The sequence below is a fragment of the Acomys russatus genome, chromosome 3 (genome assembly GCF_903995435.1).
Source record: "Acomys russatus chromosome 3, mAcoRus1.1, whole genome shotgun sequence".
NCBI lineage: Eukaryota > Metazoa > Chordata > Mammalia > Rodentia > Muridae > Acomys > Acomys russatus.
The window spans coordinates 43,125,071-43,149,494 of record NC_067139.1 but is presented as its reverse complement, the minus strand read 5'-3'; the positions used below and the strand labels follow the sequence as shown (position 1 = coordinate 43,149,494).

The 24,424-nt window shown below is 45.9% G+C and overlaps 1 protein-coding gene across 1 annotated transcript in view; it reads right to left on the bottom strand.

Annotated features, from left to right (window-relative positions):
- Positions 1 to 2,673: 2,673 nt before the first annotated feature.
- Positions 2,674 to 24,424, bottom strand: part of Abhd6 (abhydrolase domain containing 6, acylglycerol lipase) — a 34,896-nt gene continuing 13,145 nt past the window's right edge. Inside the window, exons 3-9 of the mRNA XM_051172913.1 lie at positions 22,022 to 22,178; positions 20,387 to 20,500; positions 18,496 to 18,628; positions 15,174 to 15,331; positions 10,805 to 10,859; positions 10,494 to 10,594; positions 2,674 to 3,047 (exon numbers count right to left, since the gene is read on the bottom strand). Of these exons, the coding sequence (XP_051028870.1) occupies positions 2,874 to 3,047; positions 10,494 to 10,594; positions 10,805 to 10,859; positions 15,174 to 15,331; positions 18,496 to 18,628; positions 20,387 to 20,500; positions 22,022 to 22,178 (892 nt within the window). The 3' untranslated portion in view covers positions 2,674 to 2,873. The remainder of the gene's footprint in view (positions 3,048 to 10,493; positions 10,595 to 10,804; positions 10,860 to 15,173; positions 15,332 to 18,495; positions 18,629 to 20,386; positions 20,501 to 22,021; positions 22,179 to 24,424) is intronic.

Below are 24,424 nucleotides of genomic sequence, written 5' to 3'. Positions count from 1 at the left end.
AAACAGAACAGACGCTGTTGATTTCATTTTCAGTTGAATTACTGCCTTGTTTTGTTATTCTATTTGTTTTCCTACCTCCTAGAGGTGAAAGCTTAATTTTACTGATTTTTTTTTTCAGCCTTTGATTGTTTGGGTTTTGGAGACAGGGTTTCTCTTGTAGTCCTGGCTGTCGGGCTGTCCTGGACTCACTTTGTAGACCAGGCTGGCCTTGAACTCACTGAGATCTGCCTGCCTCTGCCTCCCGAGTGCCCTTCCTTTCTAACGTATACATTTTCCTAATCACTGCATTGGCTGCATCTCACAATCTTGATGTCTTTTTTTTTTTTTTTTTTTTTTTAAATCTTTTCTAAGAACTATACTCCATGCTTCTCTGGTCAATTACAATATTCAAACCACACCATGGGTTTCCATTTAAACTATAAATAACAAGCCAGCACTCTGGGAGGCAGGGGCAGGCCCATCACTGTGAGTGCAAGGCCAGCCTGGTCTACAAAATGATTCCAGGACAGCCAAGGCTACACAAGAAACCCTGTCTTGAAAAACAAAACAAAACAAACAAACAAAAGAGTAAACTATAAACAACAGAAGTGAACGAAAAGGAACAAATTGATGACTTCTGCTCTTGAGAGATAATTTCAATTACTTAAAAAAATCAAAACAAAACAAAGCACGCTTAGAGGACTGGAGAGATGGCTCAGCAGTTGACAGCACTGGCTGCTCTTCCAGAGGAGCCAGGTTCAATTCCCAGAGCCCAAATGGCGGATCCCAGAAGTCTGTAACTGAAGTTCCAAGAGATCTGATACTCTCACACAGACTTAGGCAAACACCAATCATGTGAAATTAGTAAGTTAAAAAAACACACTTAGGAGGGTGGAGTAATAGTTCAGCAGTTACCAGCACACAGCACTCCTGCAGAATACTTGTTCAGATCCCAGTACCCATGTCAGGCAGGGCACAATCTCCTGTAACTGCACCCCAGGGGATCTGAAGCTGCTGCCCCCCAAAAAGCACCTGCACTCACCTGCTTCTACCCCACATAGACACAGACACATAATTACAGTAAGTCTAAACTAATAAAAATGCATTTTAAGGCCCAGGGAAATGGCTCAGTCAGTAAAGGGCTTGCTGTGCAAGCAGAACCCGAGTGTGGATTCCCAGCAGCCATGTGAAAAAACAGCAACACGGGCCTGCAATCCCAGTGCCAGGCGGGCAGGTGGAAAGAGAAGGATGCCGGCGCTTGGCTAGCTCCAGGTTCACTGAGAGTCTTAAAAATAAGGCTTGGAGCAACTGAGGAATAAACCCAATGGCTACCATCAACCTTTGGCCTCTTCACGTGTCCCCACAGATAAACACTTTTTTTGTTCTGTTTGTTTTTCAAGACAAGGTTTTTCTGTGTAGCTTTGGCTGACCTGGACTTGAACTCACAGTGTCTCCCCCAGTGCTGGGATTACAGGCATGAGTCTCCTTAGATAAACACATTTTGTTGTTGTTGTTGTTTTCCAAGACAGGGTCTCTCTGTGTAGTCTTGGCTGTCCTGGACTCACTTTGTAGACCAGGCTGGCCATGAACTCACAGCAATCTGCCTGTCTCTGCCTCCCAAGTGCTAGGATTAAAGGTGTGTGTCACCATACCCAGCTTAATAAACACATTTGTAAGTGAACAGAAAAAATCTATTAATATCGCACCCATTAGGAGCGCTCCAAAATAGAAAGCACCTGTAGTTGCCAGCCTAGACTTAGTAAATTTATTTCACATTATTGTGGTCACTTTTTTACAGCTGTTTGGACTTTTTTTTCCGATCACATTATTGTTCACAGAATTCACAGAATTCATTAACACGCTAGTATTTTACATCCAGGGTTTTCAGTGGAACAGCAGAATACAAAAGGTGCTCGCCCGTGAGCGGGTGCCTGGTGTGGAGCTCCACTCTGATTAGATACAAGTCCGGAACATTATTGCTTTATTAGTCCTTATTTTTAAAAATTATAAATTTTTCCTAGGAAACCCAGCCTGTCAGGATTTCTTTGTTCTGGTCACTCATGACATATCTGATTTGTAGGTACGCAAAGCCACCAGTCTATGTGTTCTGCCACTTGGGCATTTCTTAGGGCTGACTGAGGCTAAACGATGCCCCCTCGTGTATGTTTCTACATGTTTTAAAAAAAAAAAGGTAGAAACATTTTCTCTTTTCTAATTTTTGGACATTGTTTCAGTCAGTAGCTCAGGCAGGCCTTGAACTTGGATCCTCCTGCCTCAGCCTCCCAAGTGGCTGAGATTCCAGGTCTGTACATCAGGCCTAGGGGCGGAAACCTCCTCCACAGCTTGCTGTCTCTTCCCTGGTCTTGTGGCTAATGGGCTGCATTCACTCACACATGGGCCTCTATGCAAAACTTAGATCTAAACAAGAGAGTTCAAAAGATGACTAAGGCTCCCGGAGAAGAAGCCACTGACCATGCAGAGGGTACATCTGAAGCGACAACAAACAAACAAACAAAAAACCAGCTTGAGATTAATGTGTGTGGAATGTCTGAAAGAAAACGTCCTTAATGATCTTGATCCAAGGTGGCTGCTTCGTGCTGCTTCTCAGGGACATGGACCTTGAAGACTTCTAGTAGGCTTCGTGGCTGGCTATGTTTGTATTTTGTGCCATTTAATTTTCTATTTTGAAAAGAAAAAAGAAAAAAGATCTTGGAGGTTTCCTTGTGCCTCCCGACGCTCCATGGAACCAAGAGTACTGGGACAGGAGACTGGCTTCCTCAGGGACGTTGGCGTTCCTTCGGCATTGGGGACAGGATCCCTGAGAGAGGTGACTGTGTCAGGTTTTGGGGATGGGAGCAGATGCTGTGTGCACGATGCAGGCTATGGCAGCGGCCTCAGTTCAGCTTCTTGTTGTCTGTGTTATGCACAGAAGCTAAGAAGTCGACAATGAGCTTGGCTGTTTTCCTGGGTCTCTCCATCACCACTGAGTGGCCACAGTTTTCCAGCAGCTCTACCTGGCAGTTACTCACCGCCTTGGCTAATATGTCTGCCCCAGACACATCAAGCACCTGCAGGGGAAGAGAAGGGAAGACATGGCACACAAAGATTCAGAGGCTCCATCCACTGCATTGTGGCACTGCGGTTTTTACCACCGAGGCCTGGCACGCACGGGTCAGGGAGATGGGGTACATGGAGGCCACCAGCATGCCTTCTGTGTGACTCTGAAATGTGGCACTAGAAGTACAGCGCTGCTAATGACAGGGGTGGGGGGTGGGGGGCGGTGGGGACACAGTTCCTGTCTGCAAGGAGGTTAAGCTGGAGGGAGAGGCAGATGCATCAAGAGATGAAGATAGTATGTTGGGAACAGGGGCTGAGAAGGCAGACAGGGGCACAGAAAGGGAAGACATCACTTCTGGGCTCTGAGACAGCGGAGGGAGCAGAGGAAACTTTACAGAAAGGGAGAGCAAGAGGGTGAGGGGTTATGGCAAGGTCAAGGGTCAGGCAGGGCATACTAGAGCAGAGGGAGACCTTTACTCTGGCCTTACCAACACATCCACAGTTTTATGTCTTGCTAGGGATTGAACCCAGGGTCTTGTGCACGTTAGGTGCCATCAACTGCACCCCATCCCCAGTCCTATGCCAGCCTCGGGACAGAGGGTGGCCCTGAGACTTGTTAAGGGGAATGATTTGAGTAGTAGGGAGCCCAGATGTAGGAAAGTCTCACTAGAAAATTCAGGAGGTGGCGTGGTGGCGCACACCTTTAATCCCAGCACTTGGGAGGCAGAGGCAGGCAGGTCTCTGTGAGTTTGAGGACAGCCTAGTCTACAAAGTGAGTCCAGGAGAGCCAGAGCTTGTTATACAGAGAAACCTCATTTAAAAAAAAAAGCCACTCCCCGAAAAAAAAAGAAAGAAAAAGAAAATTCAAGAAGTGAACATCACAGGAGGACTCCCAGAGCTTTTCCAAGACTGATACTTTTCTTCCTTTGAGACAGGGTTTCTCTGTGTAGCCCTGGCTGTCCTTGAACGTTTTCTGTAGACCAGGCTGGCCTCAAACTCACAGAGATCCACCTGCCTCTGCCTCCCGAGTGCTGAGATTAAAGGCGTGCGCCACCATCACCCGGCTAAGACTGATACTTTCCTCCTTAGCTTCCTGCCAGTGTGCAAGTGGGTTCACTTTTCCCTCCACACTGTCCTTTAGAGCTAGGTTTGCAGTTGCACACCTGGTGCTAATCAAAGTCACCTGCAAGTCTTCCAAGCCAAGGCTCTCCCCTCTTGTCCTTAAGAGCAAAAGCCAGGAGCTCAAGTGCTGAAGCTGTTTTTCTGAGCTTCAGTCTCATCAACCTGAGGTTCCCAGCACCCTGAAGTGGGGGAGGCAGAAGGGAGTGTGGCGGAACATCCCGGAACAGGAAAAGGAATGTGAACAGGCAGCTTTGATGAGAAGGGATCACCATCTGTGGGCGGAAACCTCTGCTGAGGCCACTGTCTAAGAGGAACGAAGGCCCCATTACTGGAAATGAAGGGCCCAGAGAGGATGCAGGTTGAGTCCAGATGACAGAGGTAAATGAGAAAAAAGAAAAAAAAAAAACTTCCAAAAGGATCCGTCCTGAAGGTTAATCAAAAGCACTGAGATTCTGGTCAGCTCTGCAGATTTAGCATTCCCTGTGGTCACTCACGTAAAGCTGCCATATGCATGCCGATGGGAACCATAGATGTGATTTTGTGGACAGGTTATTTATAGAAATAGTCTAAAAAAGGTCTCCATTGCATTTGAGGCCAAGTTCTCACCCAGGGTACAAACTTTAAATGAACCCAAATTATATTCAGCATTGGAGATGACAAGTTCCTGAACATGGAGTTTTTAAACATAAACATTAATCCAAAGCGGTGGAGGGAAAGCAAGCTCCTGTATGCCATGCCCTGTGCACATAGAGACAAAAGGCTAAAAAAAAAGAAGCAAAATTCCTACTCTTTAAGGGCCTGGAGCCTGATGTCTCACATAAACATTCTTCTTCTCCTTCTCCTTTTTTTTTTTTGGTTTCTCAAGATAAGGTTTTTTTTGTGTATCCCTGGCTAACCTGAAACTAGCTCTGTAGACCAGACTGGCCTTGAACTCATGGAGATCCACCTACCTCTTCCACCCTGAGTGGTGGGATTAAAGAGGGGGCACCACTACCCGACACATAAACATTCTTAACAACCTATGGTGCCTTAGAGAGATGGCCAGTCTCATGAAAAACAACCTAGTTCTGTAGAATTGCTTACTTACAAGACAGTAAGATGCCCACTGATCTCTCCCATACAAGTGGCCCATGAGACAAACTCAAGTAGCTTCCCCTTTAAACTGTAAAACTCAGTCCCTCTCAACCACACAGTTGCCTCTCTGGGGCCTGCTTGCGCTCTTGTGGTATGTCTTCATAAGTTCTCTGCCTGTTCGTGTCCTGGTAAAATCTTTCACCACCTGCCTGTGTTACTGTCCTTCCATACATAGTGCTGGGAAGAAGAGAGCCTTTCTCTTGATGGACTAAAGATGGAAGAGAGTTCTTTTTTGTTTGTTTTTGTTTTCTCTCAGACAGGGTTTCTCTGTGTAGCCTTCGTTGTCCTGGACTTGCTTTGTAGACCAGGCTGCCCTCGAACTCACAGCAATCTACCTGCCTCTGCCTCCTGAGTGCTGGGATTAAAGGTGTGCACTACCACCGCCTGGCTGTTTTTGTTTTTAAAGACAGGGTTTCTCTGTCTAGCCTTGGCTGTTCTGAACTCACTTTGTAGACCAGGCTGGTCTCGAACTCAGTGATCCACTTGCCTCTGCCTCCCAAGTGCTAGGATTAAAGGCATGTACCACCACACCTGGCGGAAGAGAGTTCTTGACCTGACTGATGAACAGCAGCTCTCTCAGGAAAGGCCTTCAGGTTCACCATGCAGGCTCCTTACTGCCCAAATCCAAGAGCATCATCCATACAACTGACAGGACCCATGGATCCCTGTATCTGGGCAAACTAGCAGCTAACCTCCCAGGGCTCAAAAAAGAGGAAGGCTAAATTCAGTCTGACAGGTCCAGGTGCCGTGACACCAAATCCTGTTAGCAGGGCAGGCAAAGAGCAAGGGAACTTGGGAGCCAAAGGCCATGAATTAAAGATGCTCCTTGAAGCTTCTGTTATTGGGCCTCTGGCCTCGGTATGCACAAGACATAGAAGACTTGGTCCTATCTGTAGCGCCCCATAGGACATTAGATTGTCCTTCCATGCAACAAAATGGACTTCAGAATCTAGGGAGAAATTCTTGACCATAGGCTGAGGCCAGCAGTGAGAGGCAAAGGACGCATGGGATAAATCACTTGTGTTTTGATGGTTGAAAAAAAAAAAGATCATTTTCATACAAGTTGCTGCACTTGAATCTCATAGTTACCCCAACAGCAGAAGAGACGCCCTAACTTGGAGAGGCTGAGGTGCTTGCTTGGGGTCACAGGATGAGGAGGGGCACAAGTGGAACTACTAGAACATACTTCTGAGGCCTGCTGGGCTCTCTGATCATCTACCTTCCTGGGATAATGGGCTATGGGCCTGTCCCTGCAGGTCCACAAGGGACCAGCATTAAAAGAAAGGCTTTTGTTTTTCTGATCGAGTTCTTGCTGGCCAAGCTTCCAGGTCCTGCGTCTCTGGCTGTACACAAGGCTGTTTTCAGTCTCTTGGCTGCTGCAGAAAGATGTAGCTGGAGGGGCAATGGGGGAACGTCCCTCCTCTCCTTGTCCCCAGCCCTTTACAGTGCACCTTGGGCCATCCTTGGCCTATTTACCAGCTACAGGCTTTTGTGAGTACACACCCTCTCCCTCCCTGTCTCCCTGTCTCCAGGCCATAGGCACTCTGGGTCCCTGTAAGTACAGCGTGATTTTTTTCTGCTTCTGCTCTCAGCAGCCCAGAGAAGACTCACAATGGTGATTTTCATCTTGGGTTCTGCAAGAGCTTGAATGTGTCCCTTATTGATTCATGCACTGGAAGCTTTACCCTTCTGCCCTCCTAAATGGATTAATAACCATAGAGATCTCTGCCCTCAGCGATTGATCAATGCCACTATTATACTGTCTACTGTCCCCAGCCATATTATGCAACAGGTAGTCCCTCATTACATGCTAAACAGATGGTGGTGGCACTATGAACGTGGACTTCCCAGCTTCTGGAACCATTAGCCTATAAACTTTTAGTCCTTATAAACTTCTCAGCCTCAGGTATTTTATTATAGCAACAGAAAACAATATCAGAAAAAGCTTGTTTTTAATATCTTTTTCCCCCCACAATATTCCTTAATGCACCCTGTAGAATATACTGTCATTCATCTGCATTACACATTTCTCTCTGCCTCATCTTGCTTTAAACTTTATGAAAAATCTTTGGTAGGCATGATTTCTCAAAGGCAGTTTCAAAAGCCCTTCTAGGAATGAGTGTGGTGCGTCTCTGGAGAACTGGTTATGAGCTGAATGCTGTTCACACTGAGGCCCTAAATCCTGTATTCGGCATTGGCCAGATTTAGAATAGTGCAGTGCAGGTGTTAACGGGTTAAGATGATGTCATAAACTGGACGGTGGTGGCGCACACCTTTAATCCCAGCACTTGGGAGGCAGAGACAGGTGGATCTCTGTGAGTTCGAGGCCAGCCTGGTCTACAAAGTGAGTCCAGGACAGCTAAGACTACACAAAGAAACCCTGTCTCAAAAAACAAACAAACAAAAAAACCCAAAAGAGAACAAAAAAAACCCCAAATTATGCATCGAACACCTCAACAAATGAATGACAGAGTCAGCCCGAGAACTGCCCCTGTTTGAAGAGAATAAAAAGACAGGATATCCAGCATGAGGTGAGGTCTTGGGTGAGGTACTGGCTCAGGTGGCTAGAGGGCGAATGGGGGGTTACTGTGTAAGATACACTAAGGCAAATGATGAAACTGGACTGTGGGCTGTCGCACATTGATTTCTGGAATGTGCTTTCGCTACATGAAAGAGTGTTCTTGTTCACAGCAAATACACTCTGAGGTTCTGGGGACTCTGATGTAGGCACACTACATAGTCTGAATAGATCCTACTCATCTATACACCTAGCCAATGTGGTGAATGGGAAATTCAGATTGCAAGGAAATAAAATTTGGAACATATATGCCATAAAAAAAAAAAAAAAAAAAAAAAAAACCCAACAACTAAGTGAAGCCAGGTGTGGTGGCACACTCCTTTAATCCCAGCCCTCGGGAGGCAGAGGCAGGCAGATCTCTTTCAGTTTGAGGCCAGCCTGGTCTACAGAGTGAGTTCAGGATAGCCAAAGTGACATAGTGAGACCCTGTTTTAAAAAACAAAACCAAAAACTAAAAACTAAAACTATGTATGCAGCAATGTAGATGACTCTTAGAAACATGCCACAGTGAAAGAAGCCAAGTGCAAAGGAGTGCACGTTACATGACGCCATTTAGCTGGAATTTATAGAAAGGTCAGAGTTTAAGAAAGAGGACACACAATCAGAGATTGCATGGAGGTGCGTGGAAGCAGAAATGAGCTGCAAACAGGCAGGAGGGCATATTCTGCGGTGTCATCTTTTTCTGCAACTAGGCCGTGGGACAGTGTGCTCAGGTGAACCCCGGGGCTAAACAGCTATACCAGCCAAGCAGCAATAAAGCAGATGGTAAGATGGCTCAGGGAATACAGCAGCTTGCCAAGTATAGCCACCCATGCCTACACTCCACCCTGCCACACCTACACAAATAAAATGTAATTATATCTTTTCAATTGATTAAAGCAGCTAAAAGCTGAAAATTTATGGTAAAGGTGTGTAAGAAGACTCTGTACTTTTATTTTTGTCTATTATTTTTAAAAATGCAAGTGTACAGGTGTTTTGCATGCATATATGTCTATACACCACATATATGCCTGGTACTTGGAGAGGCTAGAAGAGGGGGTGTCACCGGAAATGAATTTTCAGATGGTTGTGAGCATCCACGTAGGTGCTAGGAATCAAACCTGGATAAGCAGTCAGTGGTAACTGCTGAGCCATCTCTCCAGATCCTTTACTCTTTTAACAGTATTTATTTTTAAAATTACACTAACTAATGTGTGAGCACGTGCATGCACATATATATCTGTACTACTGGCATGTGTGGAGGGCAGAGGACAACTTGCAGGATTTGGTTCTTTCCTTCTACCATATGGGCTCTTACAACAAACTCATACTGTCAGGCTTGGCAGGAAGTGCCTTTCCCTGTCGACCCGTCTCACTAGCCCTTTCTTTTTGCTTTTGAGACCAGGGTCTGGCTATGAGGTCCTGTGCTGGCTTTGAACTCATGATCATCCTTCCTCAAGTCTTCCCCATGCAAATTTTTCTACTAGTTTGAAATTATTTTGAAATAAAATGGTTTTCAAATGAGTACACAGATCTACAGACAGGCAGCATGAAGTGGTTTCTAAGGTATGTGTGTCATATATAAGGCATAGAACTTGGAGCAAAACAGTATGTTTGGGAAAGGTGTATCTTAATCCTGGCCCTCTGGAGGTGAAGGAAGAAATTCAAGGTCATCTTTGGCTACATAGTAAGTTAAAGGCTGGGCCAGCCTGAGCTACATAAAAGCATGTCTCAAAGCAAAACAAATTCCATAAATGTATATATCTGTAATACACACATACATATTTATTTAAATATTAACTGAGTAAAGGTAGGTAAACAATGGCTGTTTTTGTTTTGTTTTGTAGTGCTAAGAATTGAACCCAGAGCCTCCTCAAACATGCTCCTTCAGTGCTCTGCCACCGAGCGATGGCCCCTGCTCTTGCTCTGCTTTTGTAAATAGCAGTTCCTGTGACACAATCACGTCCTATCTTTACAGACCATCTACAATACTTTTATGCAGAGAGTGGAACTGAGTGAACGTGACTGAGACCCTGGAAAGCAAAGCTACAAGTGTTCACTATCTTGCCCTTACAGGAAGTCTGCTAACTTCTGGCTTAAGAAAGCTTGAGAGATCTTGCAAGGCAGTAAAGGATACAGGAACTAAGGTTTGTATGTGAAGGACAGACACCCTATTTGCATGATTAAATTTTTTGTGGTTTTTGTTTTGTTTTGTTTTTTTGTTTTTTTGTACCATGGGATAAAAGGGCATTGGTAGTTTTGATTGAAATAGGGTCTGTGTTGCTAAGGTGGCTGCTATTTCCTGGACACAAGGGACACCCTGCTTCCCCCTTCTCATGTAGCAGAACACAGGTTCGGCACCTGACAGATAAATTAGGACTGGGAGCTCAGCTGGCTTAGAGGGAGAGTGACTGCTTGGCAAGTACGAGGCCCGGTACTCCCCCCTGGTAACCTGTATTCCATTTACAGGGCCAGTGGAAGAAACCTTATCTCAATAAACAAATGAACAAATAAACTCTTTTTCTTGTTAAAAATCAAACATCACTGCTCTCAGCTCCTGGACTATGCCAGTTGTCGGCAGCCCCAGGGAGGCTCACTTTAAAGATCAGCCCTTGCTTTTCTTCTGTGGGGCCCCGTGACATACCTGGTCTTGTTTTCCCCAGATGATCTGTGTTGGGACCTTGATTTTGTCCATGTTCTCATGCAGAGAGTATCTGGATTTCTCATTAACGATTTCAAAGAACACTTGTCAGGGAAAGACAAAACAAAACAAAAAAAAACCCACAGTGAGCGCGTGCAGATTCCGCACATAGGTATCACAGGAGTCAGAGCTTCGTCAAGCCCAGGCCCACAGCTTCCTCTCTTAAGGGGCCCAGCAAACACTCTGCGCACAGAGGTTTACAAATGACAAGGCAGCCAGCTGCTTAAGCTGCAAGCTGGAGCAGGGCTACTCACATTTCCGGTAGAAGCTGTTATGAGGGATGCGGACATCAACAAGACCTTGAAGGATCTGAGGATGAATAAATGCAAAGTTAGAAAAGGAGAGAAGCCTCACTTCCTCCAGCCTCTCCCAGCTCCCGGGCAGCACAGGGGAGAAAGCTCAGCATGCTCTCCCCTTAACCCCCCTACCCCGGCCCGGCCCCCTCCCACCCCCCACCCCTGGCACCGCCCAGGACTGGGCTTCTGAATCCCCAGAATATAGAATATATAATTAGGAATCTTTGCAAAAGCAAACTATGGGTGCTGGAAAGATAGCTCAGTAGTTAGGAGCACTTGCTGCTCTCGCAGAGGACCCTGGCTCAATCCCCAGCACCAAAAAGGAGGCTCCCAACCAACCATCTGTAACTCCAGTTCCAAGGGCTCGGATGCCCTCTTCTAGCCTTTAGAGGTGCTTCATGTGTGTGGTGCACAGATGTGCAGGCAGAACGCCTTTCACATTACAAAGAAATATTTTTTAAAAATTCGGTAGGAGGAGACCCTATGAGCATATACAGGGGGAGGTAATCCCCCTCAGGAACAGTCATAGGGGAGGGGAATAAGGGGAAAATGGGAGGGAGGGAAGAATGGGAGGATACAAGGGATGGGATAACCATTGAGATGTAACAAGAATAAATTAATAAAAAATAAATAAATAAAGGTTACATTAAAAAAAAAAATTAGGGAGGAGGGGCTCAAGAAATGGCTTAGTAGTTAAGAGCATTGACTGCTCTCCCAGAAGTCCTGAGTTCAATTCCCAGCAACCACACGGTGGCTCACAGCCATCTATAATGTGATCTGATCATACTGTATTCATAATAAATAAATCTTAAAAAAAAATTAGGGAGGAACTCAAGAAGTGCTGCAAAGCAGAGGTCTGCACATTATGTTAAAGACATCTGTAATAGCATGGCATCTTGAGAAAGTCTTGATTTAGAGTTCAAGACAAAAATCTGAATAAACAAAACACCAGGTCATTATTCAATGATCTCCAAATGCAGAACAAGATTGAACCATCGAGAGTGATGATCCTATAAACCATGACGCAGCTGGAAACATAGCTCAGTGGGCAGAGTGCTGGCCTAGCAGGCACCAAGCCTCAGACATCTCCAGCACTACATAAACTACATGTGGTGCCATACAGCATGCCTGGAGGTAGAGGCAGAAGTATCAGGGGGTTAAATTCATCTGCAGCTAAACAGTGAGCTCCAGGCTAGCCTGTGAGACATGAGAAGACCTTCTTGAAAGAGGAAGAAGAGCCAGGCGTGGTGGCACAGGCCTTTAATCTCAGCATTCAGGGAGGCAGAGGCAGGCGATTCTCTGTGAGTTCGAGGCCAGCCTGGTCTACAAAGTGAGTCCAAGATAGCTAAGGCAACACAAAGAAACCCTGGAGAGAGAGAGAGAGAGAGAGAGAGAGAGAGAGAGAGAGAGAGAGAGAGAAAGAGAGAGTGAGAACGAGAGCGAGCCTGGGGAGCCTCCCATAGTCCCATAGAACACAGGTTATTTTTTGACACTGCCTTTGCTTTCCTTGCCGTAGCACATATACACAGGCCAGATCAGATCTCCAAGCCCTGGGCTACTAAGCCAAACGGTGGCAGTGTCCATTTGTAAAGCAGTTCCTTACCTCTCATCTACCAGGGACAGGCTTAGAGCCCTGCAGCATACCTTTTCAGAACTCTATACAGACCAAAGTTGGGGAGACTAGTGCTGTGGCCCTCAACAGACCATGTACTAAATGCTGGGCCTTCAGCCTGTGGTGCCAATGGAAGGTGGGCTTCAGACGGTGGCACCCACTTGGAGGAAGCAGGGCACTGGCGGTATACTTTTCAGTTATGATCTACCGGGGCCCTATGTGCTTCCTGTCCTCCATGAGAGGAACAGTCTGACCTATTACATATTTCCAGCCAGGATGTTCTGAATCACCCTAGGCTTAAAGGGGCCAAGAGACAGTGGCCTGAGACCTCTGAACACACAGTGTTAGAAAGGTCACCAAGGCACCGGCCAGAGGCTGGAGACTGACAGACCCTGATTTTACAGAGCACAGAGCAGCAGCCACAACGTGAACAAACGCAACTTGCAAGACAGTCTAACAGGCTCAGCGGCAGGTGGTCCTACCCTCCTGGAAAAGAAAGGCTTCTCTCAGTGCTTTCTTATCCCTGACAGCTAAAAGCATGGAGTCTCCTTGGGTCACAACATACTGAAGACATCCTAGTGGGAAGAGGGCAGTGCTGCTTTATGACTAAAAAGGTTTCGGGGGCAGAGTACACCACTGAAAGAGACTTGGATGCTTCCCAGAAGTACGCTGCACTGATGAACGGAGTCACAGTCACAAAGTCCGGACGGCACCCATTCTGAACAGCCTAGGAGAACCCCACCCCATGCTGAGTCAGGGCTCACAGCCTCCAACACAGGAGATAATCTGGGTCCATATTAAGCCCTCAGCTGTGGACTTTCCTCAAATGGGCTCATTCAGACCTATGATCCTCAGTACTTTCCTCTGCCAATGGCTCCTGCTCTGCCTTCAGGCACAGACGTCCCTTTGCATCACTTCAGTGTCCAGCTGCCTACTTGACGCGTCCCTTGGAGTCCTCAAATGCAATCTGAACTTAATATATCCAAACTAGAACTCTCAGTGGACATCCCAGGCCCGAACTTTCCCCTTTCCTTTCCTTGCCCATAAAATGCTACCTTTGCCCAGTCATACAACCTGGAAGTGACCTATGACCCCTCACTTCTCCTCACCCCCACTTCCATTCTTCCACACAACACATCTCAGCTCTAGTGCTCCTACCCAAGTCTGTCCCCATTACCTCCAAGCCACATAATATCTTAAGTGGCCCCTGTTTCTATTAGTGTTCCCCTACAGTCTTCCAGTGGCTCTCCCACTATGCGTAGGGAAAACACACACCCATTCCCATAACCTACAGGGACCTACAAGATCTTCTGAGAGCAGGTCTCAGGAGACCATGAGGTCACATTGTGTTCATACTTGGTGACACCCAGGGTCGTCACCTGTCACATACATTCTCTTAAGCATACTGTTGTTCGGTTGGTTGTTAGAGACTGGTCTGATGTATTCTGATGCTAACTGCTGGCTCACAAGATCTTGTTACTGCCCAGAACCTTGCCTCCCTGATTGGCTGAATAAATATACTTGGGCAAGGCAGAAGGAAGGGGCAGGGTAAAGGTTTCTCCAGCTTTGAGCAGAGAGAATCTTGGGAAAAGGGAAAATGGAAGAAGGAGGAGACTCGCAGTGATACAGGAATACAGCCATGTGGGCCCAGAGAAGGAACTCTGAGGGGCCACACGGAAAGAGGTGCAGAACAACGTTAGCAAGTATTTTGGGACAGTGGATGGGAGGCAGCCCACATAGAAATTATTAGAAGCAGGCCGGGCGTGGTGGCACACGCCTTTAATCCCAGCACTCGGGAGGCAGAGGCAGGCGGATTGCTGTGAGTTCGAGGCCAGCCTGGTCTACAAAGTGAGTCCAGGATGGCCAAGGCTACACAGAGAAACCCTGTCTCGAAAAAACAAAAAAAGAAAAGAAAAAAAAAAAAAAAAAGAAGAAATTATTAGAAGCAGGTGGAATGGGATGGAGACTGGGGAGTTATTGGAGGACAGCTTAGGAGGTAATAATCTCTGCCTTGCCCCAGGTAGAGGCTTGTTATAAAATACATCAGGTGTCTGTGTTTTCATTGGTTGCCAGCAGGTTAGAAAATACCACTGAAATAAAAATTATAGGGCTAACAATAAACATTTATTAGACGCCACCTTTAAAGTAACAGCAACATTTGGTACCTATATAACATGAGATGATATCAACTCTGATGGCAAATGTACATGTTTGTGTTTTAAAATTTGTTTGTGTTTCAATACCAGCAAATATAACTCATAGGCAAAAAGCCCTTTGGGTTCACCCAAAAAAGTTTTCTTAATGTAGAAGTCTAAGAGTCTTATAATAATTTTTTTTTTTTTTAAGTTGAGAATATGATTTAGCCCCTGCCTCCTTTCCAACTCACTGTCCAGGCTCCAGCCACTTGTTTTTTTTTCATTGCCACAAACCTGTGTATGTGTTTTTTCCACTCTACACATGTTCCTCCAAAGTACCTTATCAAAGCCATCCTCCTCTCCCCCCTAGCCCCCCACCCCACCCTCCCACCCCCTGCACTGACCTCCCCGTGTCATATATTTACCACAGTGTTCAGCACAGTGACCGACATATCACAGACAAGCTGCTTGCTGAATAAATGCAGCAGACAGAATGGAGTCAGAGTAGATGCAAGAGGATATGGGGGGAAGGGCGGGGCTGCTGGAGGGAGGGGCACGGGCCGGTTCTGACACACTGTACCTGCTGGGGCACCTTGAAGCGGACGTAGGAACAGAGCTGGAGCATCTCGCTCATCTCTTCTGGGGTGGATGGGATCAAAGGGATTTTCTGAACGGCAGCCGAGTCATTCAGCTCTTTGAGCCGTTGTACAAACTGATTGTCAGTTGAATACTGTAGACCTGGGATGCAAAACGGAAGAGCCCAATCATACACTGACCTTCTTTCTTACCATGCCACCGATAACATTCAATGACAAACCCGGGTTACTATGCCAGCTTTCATTCACCAGGGCATCCCTTTCTTAATTGGTACTGGCACCCTTGCTCAAAGTGAAAATCCAAGTTTAAGAAATACGTTAAAAATATATTATCCAAGATATTTTAGAGTTGGAGTTAAGCATGGTGGTACGTATAGGTTCCAGGAGGCAGAGATAGGGAAATCACAAGTTCAAGACCAGAATGGGCTATATAATCAATTCTAAGAAAGTCCAGATTAAAACAACATGTGTATCTGATTGCACAGACTAGCTCGAAGTGCAGAAACTCGGGCTGTTCCTTAGCCTCTTGAACCAGAATTTGCATTTCAGCCAGCTGCAAGGGGAGGAGCCTGGTCGCCTGTGGGTAGCCCAGGCTGTTTTCATGCCTGCATTACTTCAATTGAAGGAAATAATATGATGGAAAGAAGGAAAGCACAGGGCTGAGCTTGTACTAGGAAGGTGAGTGACCTTCCCTGGGGGTGGAGGTGGGGGGCTGCTCCTTCAATCCCCAAGCTTTACTATTAAAGGACCAACAGATATCAGAGATGGTGCTGAGAAAAGGGGGGAAGAGAAAGCCCACCGGGAGCTTGTCTTTGGGTTCAGGGTCCTTAACAGGCCTGAAACTGATCAGCATTCACGATAGCTGTAGTTGTTGGTTTTTTTATTGTTTTTAAATTTATTTATCCTTATTTCGTATGTATTCATACATATATTCAAATATGTATTCCCGTGTGAGTGTGTCAGATGCCCTGGAACTGGAATCAGAGACAGTTGTGAGCTGCTGAGAATTGAACCTGGGTCTTCTCGGCAAACAGCCATCTCTCCGTCCCCCGGTTGAAGGGTTTTAAGGGTCAGTGTCACAACCTTTTTGGGGGCCAAATGGCTCTTTCACAGGGGTCGCATAGCAGATACCCTGCGTATCTGATATTTACGTCACGATTAATAACAGTAGCAAAATTACAGCTTTGAAATAGCAATAAAAATAACTTTTGGTTGGGGGTCACCGCAACATGAGGAGCTGTATTAAACAGTCCCAGCTGTAGGAAGGTTGAGAACCACTCTGTGTGTGTGTGTGTGTGTGTGTGTGTGGTGTGTGTGGTGTGTGTGTGTGTGTGGTGTGTGTGTGTGTGTGTGTGTGTGTGTGGTGTGTGTGTGTGTGGTGTGTGTGTGCGGTGTGTGTGTGTGTGTGTGTGTTATGTGTGTGTGGTGTGTGTGGTTGTGTGGTGTGGTGTGTGTGTGTTGTGTGTGGTGTGGTGTGGTGTGTGGTGGTGTGTGTGTGTGTGTGGTGTATGTGTGTGTGGTGTGTGTGTGTGTGTGTGTGTGGTGTACGTGTGTGTGGTGTGTGTGTGTGTGTGTGGTGTGTGTGTGGTGTATGTGTGGTGTGTGTGTGGTGTATGTGTGTGTGGTGTGTGTGTGTGGTGTGTGTGCGTGGTGTGTGTGGTGTGTGTGTGTGTGTGTGTATGTGTGTGGTGTGTGTGTATGTGTGTGTGTGTGTGTGTGTGTGTGTGTGTGTGTGTGTGTTTTAAGCCATACTACAAAGGGAATGCATGGGATCTGCTTCTATCCCGGCTCAGACATTAAAGATATTTCTTCGCGCCTTAACGTTCTCTTCTGGAAAATGGGGTACTACTTTTGTTTCTGTAGCTATCACACGTGTAAAAGGTCACTGAGATAGACATCCAAAGTTTGAACACAGGAAGCTGGAGAGAGCCATTACGCAAGAGTACCCAGGACTTCTGCAGAGGACCACAATTTGGTTTCCAGGATACACACGGTAACTCAAAAACATGTTAATTCCAGGGGGGGGGGACGCGGATATGCCTTCTCTTTTCTGACGTCTAAGGGCACCAGCCATGCACATGGTACATGTAAAATACGTGCAAACAAAACATGCACACACATAAAATAAATAAATCTAAAATGATTAAAGAAGCAAATCAACAAGATTTGAGCACTCCCGTCAAGTGTGGTGGCTTATGTCTACAATCTAATACTCAGGAAGCTGAGGCAGGAGCATTACAAGTTCAAGGCTAATTGGGACTAAGTAGACATACTCTGTCAAAACAAACAAACAAAACCCACTTTATTATGCGTAAATAATGTCCTAATATCAGGGGCACAGTGGTGCATGCCTGCAATCCCAGCATTGAGGGAGGCAGAGGCTGACAGATTTCTGTGAGTTGGAGGCCAGCCTGGTTTATAAAGGAAGTCCATGACAGTCAAGGCTACACAAAGAAACCCTGTCTTGAAACAAAACAAAAAAAAAACCCAGAAGTCCTAATATTAAAGAGAGAAGAGGATGGGGAGCAAAGTTGGAGAAATTAATATTTTTATCTAACACGTGCTATCAATTCAAACGTAAAGACTTATGCGAGAAAAATAAATTAAAAATTCCAACCTGAGATGGTAATTTCTGGAGTTACAGCTCAAATTGTTGTAAGATGTATGTGTGTAAATATGTAAAAACGTACATATACAAATATGAGAAGAGAAACTGAAGCCCACTGACTTTTTGAAGTGCTCTTATCATGGGACTACTGGGGAATCGAAGGGGATTGTGAGGGGTGTGGACACAGGGACAGGCAATGACTGTGTAGAATTTTTTCTACTAACTCACCACTTTGTACAAGGAACACACGGTAAAAATTATTTTAAAAATCCTTAAATGAGTAAGACTTTTGGCAAAAGAAGAATGTAATAGCACAGGGCTAGGCAAGAATTCAATCTATAAAAAGACATCAGCTCAAAAATAAAATAAAATAAAAAAGACGTCAGCTCTTAGGAATCAATAAATGTTGTAAGTTAACATAAGCTTCACAGTCATGAGAACCAGGGGCCACATGGCACTGTGTGCTTGCCCACTGGCTCCCTCCAGTTCTCTGTGGAATTGAGCTGGCTCCACAGCTCAAGCCAGGCTGGCAAGGGTTCCCACCGTACAACTGTTATCTGGGCAGAGTTATCAGGGGACATTGCTTCTGACGTCTGTACCAGGAGGATGGCGTGTTTTAAAGTAGTCACAGCAGATGCTGTGCAGATGTTCCTTGAAATCCAAGTCATTCGTAAGGTTGTTCTGGTCATGAAACTCACCAGCGGGGCACACAAGACACAGGCTACAGATGTCAGACGGGTAGTAAGCGGCGTAGACTCCAGCCACGTGGCCACCCATGGAGGTGCCTATAAGGTGAAAGGGCTTTTTGTTCAGCTTAAGGCATTCGACAAACTAGGAAGAGAAACGAGAAGGAGATGTGATTACAGTTCAGATGTCAGCAAGGGCTGTAGAGCAGAGACCCCCTCCCCACAATACAACTGAACACTACTGGCTCTGACACTATTATACCCCATTATCTAGTTGAGCCCTGTGACAGATATGTACTTTGCTTTATATGGCACATGTGACTGTAGGGACATGTATAAATAGAAATCAAACAACGAGGATTCCCTTCATAGGTCATAAACTGTTCTATAAAGGGCCGAGGCATGGATGTATTTTGTTTGGTTGGTCTTTTGCTCTGTGGGTTAGCTTGCCTATGCAATTACTCGGCTCAACTGCTATGTTGCTAAAGTTGCCAGAGGCCTAAGTAAGCAACCACATCTGTGCTCCCATAAAATTCAGTTTACAAAAGCATAGTTTGATGACTCCTGTATAATTTGAAGCACTATCTACGTAGATATATGTCCACTCAGCCACCTATACACATAGCTCTCATTGGAAACACATTTTCTGGATATTTAAACAAGTAACTATGTTTAGCTGCTGAGGATACAGCAGAGAGACAGACAGGAAGCCCTCATTAAAATATAGAGATTAACAGCAGAGGCAGAAATTGCCAAGTAAATATCCTTTCTTGGAAAAAAAAAAAAAAAACACCAAAGTTAACCTGAAATTTACAAACTACTCTGTTAAGAAAGAACTCATAGCTGGGCGTGGTGGTGCACACCTGTAATCCCAGCACTTGGAAGGCAGAGGCAGGTGGATCTCTATGAGGTCAAGGCCAGCCTGGTCTACAGAGCAAGTTCCAGGATAGCCAAGGCTACACAGAGAGAGAGAGAGAGAGAGAGAGAGAGAGAGAGAGAGGAGAGGAGAGAGAGAGAAGAGAGAGAGAGAGAGAGAGAGAGAGAGAGAGATAGAGAGAGAGAGAGAGAGAGAGAGAGAAGAGAGAGAGAGAGAGAGAGAGAGAGACCCTGCTCAGCCCCTCAGAAAAAAAGAAAGAAAAGAAAAAGAAAAAGAAAGGGCTCCTGAGTGCTAATAACCTTAGGAGAGCAGCCAGAGATGGATGCTACAATGTAACAACAGGCAAAGTCTCCCACCCCTAAGCAGGCTGAAGCAGAAAAGCAGACCTCTATAGGGGAACAGGTCCATGGAGTTCCAGACGCCTTTTCAGAGGGCTGAGAAATTGCCCGGGGTTACGTTTCTCCACAGACAAATGGACAGGAGATAGAAGTCAGTGGGTAGAATGCTTGCTTAGCATGTACAAATTCCTAGGTTTGATACTCCCACACAAAGCATGTGGTTAGCACAGGAACTGCACATGGGAGGTAGAGGCGGGAGATTCAAAAGTTCAAGGTAACCTTTTGCCTACATGACACCCTGCTTCAAAATACAAAACAAAGGCCAGGTGTGGTGGCACACAGGGAGGCAGGCGGATCACTGTGAGTTTGAGGATAGCCTGGTCTACAAAAAAAGCAAGTCCAGGACAGCCGAGGCTACACAGAGAAACCCTGTCTCGAAAAACAAAAACAAACAAAAAAAACCAAAAAAACACAAAACAAAAAGTTTAATAGATTTAAAGGAAAAGCATCTGTAATGAGTTCAGCCCCTCCTCCAAGGATCAGAGATAGAGCCCTAGGCTGCCATTGTTTACAGTCTCTTGGAGCCAGAACGTACTAGGGACTGGCCACAAGCCAGTGTGCAACTCTTGCCTGCTGCCCTTGTGCTGGGAAACTATCTGTGCATATCTGGTAGAGGCTCCCGGCTTACCTGGTGTATCCTTTTCACTTGCCCATCTATGGACAGGTCATCCAGGGAGGAGCGGGTGGTACCTTCGTGTCCAGGCATGTCCACACAGACCAAGTGCAGGTTCTTTGGAAGGAACTGAAAACCTAGACAATCAGTATATGATCTACAAAAATATGTCTGCCCATTTCTCTGGGGAGGTAGCTCCACCTACCCAGTGACCCCAACAGCCACTGAGATTTTTTGCGAGCCTCCCGGTGTCTTAAATGACAAACATGAGTAAGTATTGCCAGCAGCTTCCTACAGAGGAGAGGCCCCCCCAAGAGTGGTGCACAGATAAAAAGAGGCTCAGTTGGTGACTACAGAGGGAACGCCAAATGAAGACTGTCATCTTGGGCTTAATTAAAAATAAAAAAAAAATCTACCATTATGTTTTAGGTGTCGGCTCTCTCCTTCCACTTTTTGTGGGTTCCAGGGATCAAAGTTAGTGTATTGGGCTTACGTGGCGCTTTTCCCTCAAGATGGCTCAATATCTTAAAACTTCTTAACGTCACTGTTTGCTCAGTACAGCACTGTTTCCTTTCCTTTACATGCCAAATCTCCTCTATCCATGTGGCTGCTGTCCTGGAACTAGAACGGATGGTGCCCAGAGCCCTGGCTGGCTCCAGAGCCAAGAGGATCAGTATTTTTCCCTAAAGCCATGAGGCTGGCTTCAACTTTCTTTTTTTTTTTTTTCTTCATCAGGGTCTAATTCTTGAGATAATTATTCTCCCAAATCATCTTTCCTCTCCTGTCTAAAAGATGGCTCCAACTTTGGCCAGGAGTCTGAGAGATATTAGTCATCAAAGATGTTTACTGGAGCCTGGCGCGGTGGCGCACAGGTTTCATCCCAGCACTCTGGGAGGAAGAGGCAGGTGGATCTCTGTGAGTTCAAGGCCAGCCTGGTCTACAGAGAGTTCCAGGACAGCCAAGGCTACACAGAGAAACCCTGTCTCGAAAAAAAAAAAGCCAACCAAACAAAAGGGTTCATTAAGGCTTGAAGATGGCTGGCCTCATGGTGGCCTGTGGAAAGAACCACACAGGGAACTCAATGTGATACGTGCCTTTCATTCCTACGGACACTTACGGTCTCTCAGATCCTGACCTACTTGAAGTAGGAAGCCAGGATGCTGTCCTTTCAGGAGAAGTGCCAGCCTCAGCCACCAGCTGGCCATGCTCACAAAGTAGAGAAAGGCCACAGGAGTTAACAACACAAAAAGTGACTTGGAAAAGGATTCTGAAAAGCTGCCAGATCTAGATCATTTCTCTAAATGACTAAGGGGAAGAAAAAAAAAGGACAAACAGCAAAATGAAGAGGCGTTTGGGGCTTGACAGGGAAGGAAAGAGAAAGCGTGGAACGTAGGAGAACTGAGACTTTTAGGAAAAGCCCAGCCTCAAGCATCACGGCCATTCTAAGATGGAGCTGTGCTCAGACACTCCCATCCTTACCCCTGCCTAAAATATCCCTAGGGTGGGAAGATTCCAGAGACACAGGTTTTTCCTCAATCAATTACGTAACACAAAAAAGGGTCTGGATAATATACTTCGGAAATTTTAACACTGAACTTGAGCTGTGTGCCCACCCCTCTCCTCTTAAGGCAGAAGAGTCGGAAAGTGTACCTTGACCACGCTGAGCCACATATCCTTGTGTGCAGAGAATCCATGGAGCATAAGGATGGATGGCTTGTGTCCTGGCCTGCCCCGGAAAGAGTAACAGAACTGATAGTCCTCGTGGTGTACGTAGCGGACTTGCATACCCAGTGTCCTCCGCCAGTACCTAGGGTCAAGAAGGGCAAGACACAAGTGGCGTGCTCAGGGTCCGTGGCTTCAGGAGGGGCACAGGTCCTCTCCAGAGATCCCGCTTCTGGGTGACACAGATGCTGTCTGTGCCCAGCTCTTGTACTTTACTTCACTCTCAAGGAGGACTAAGAGGACAAGTATGTCACACATGTGTTAGGAAAGAGGAGGAGGACCAGCACGGTGTGCGTGTGTGCAAGTGTGTGTGTGTGTGTGTGCTCACACGAGCACATGTGTGTCAGAGTGGATGACAATGTATGGACAGCAGAGAATAACAGGAACAGTATATATTGCATTCGTGGAAATGTCATCATGAGACTCACTATGCTCTCACAATTAATATATTGTAATAAAGAAAAGGAAAAATAATGAGAAAAAAACCCCTAGTACCTGAATGAACAACAAAACCAAAACAACAGCAACAAAAACAGCACACCATACACAATAACCTTTTTTTTTTTTTCCTTGTTTTTTTGAGACAGGGTTTCTCTTGTAGCCTTGGCTGTCCTAGATTTGCTTTGTAGACCAGGCTGGCCTCGAACTCACAGGGATCCGCCTGCCTCTGCCTCCCTGAGTGCTGGGATTAAAGGCGTGTGCCACCACCATCACCTGGCCACAGTAACCTTTTGTTAGACATCTCTCGAGGCTCCAGAACGAAACTCACTGCTCAAGGCCTACATGCTGGCTTGTCCTCTGGCTTCGTTTCACACACACCAGCAGTTGAAGGCTCAGCGTCTATTGGTTACGAAAGCCTTGGCAAGGCTGCAACTTGGCCTCAAGTCCATTTCAATATGAGATTACATTGAAACAAACTGACCTCTCAACATGAAAAATCTCTTCAAAAGCGGGGCATGGTGGCACCTGCCTTTAATCCCGGCACTCTGGGAGACAGAGGCAAGTGTATCTCTGTGAATTCAAGGCCAGCCTGGTCTACAAAGTCTAGGACAGCCAAGGCTATACAAAGAAACCCTGTTTTGAAAAAACAACAACAACAACAACAACAAACCTGTTTTGAAAAATCAAAAGAAAAACAAAATCTGTTCAAAGGTGAAAGATAACTAAATCATCAAAATATCTTCTCTGTGATATGGTAGACTTTAGCCAGCAGAGGCAGCCAAGTCTTGTGAAAGTAAGGGGTCAAATGCATTAGACCTCTGTGTGGAAAAAAAAGAACTTTGTGGGATATAAAGTGGAGGTGTTTGGCCATATATTCCTGTTTACTTCTATCTACAGACAAAAGGTGTGGGTGCTAGCTGTTCTAAAAAAAAAAACTCAGGAAGTGGGAATTGGTAAAAGAAAAATGATTTATTTAGTTTTGGCCAGAACTGGAGAGAGAAAAATTCCCAGCCTCTCTCTCCCGGGCCTTATTCAATTTACAGAAATGGTGAGCCAGGAGCCAGGAATAGTGCATGCATTGACTTAGCTACAAGTTAAGTTATCCAAACTGTGAGACATGCTGTTCCCAGGAGGCCTTTGGTTCCAGCGTCTGGTCTACCCTCACTGCCAGCATAGAATTTCCTGAAGGAACTCTAATTTTTTATTTTATTTTTACTTATTTATTTAGAGACAGGATCTCTCTACATAGTCCTTGGCTGTCCTGGAACTCACTATGTAAATCAGGTGGTCCATGAATTCACAGAGATCTTCCTGCCTCTGCCTCCCAAGCATTAGGACTAAAGGTGTGTGGCACCACATCCAGAAAAAAAAAAAATTCTACATTTTTATTTTGTTTGTTTGTTTCGGTTTTTTGAGACAGAGTTTCTCCGTGTAGCCTTGGCTGTCCTGGACTTGCTTTGTAGACCAGGCTGGCCTCAAACTCACAGTGATCTGGCTACCTCTGCCTCCCAGAGTGCTGGGATTACAGGTGCCCACCCCCCACCGCACCCAGCAAAATTCTGATTTAAAAAATAATGATGAGGAGTAGGGGCTACCTCTGACATGAAATCTGGTGCCCACTTCCCCCGGGTGAGGTGGCCCTGCCAGGCCACAGAGGAAGAGGATGCACACAATCCTGATAAGACTTGAGAGGCTGGGGTCAGATGATAGGGAAAGAGGGCTCCCCCTTGCTGAGGACTAGGGGTGAGGGGATGAGGGAGGGAGGGAGCTACAATTGGGATGTAAAGTGGATACATTAACAATAAAATTCAATAAAAAAAGAATTTATGTGTATGGGTGTTTTGCCCACAATTATGTATGTCTATGTACTATATGCATGCCTGGTTACCC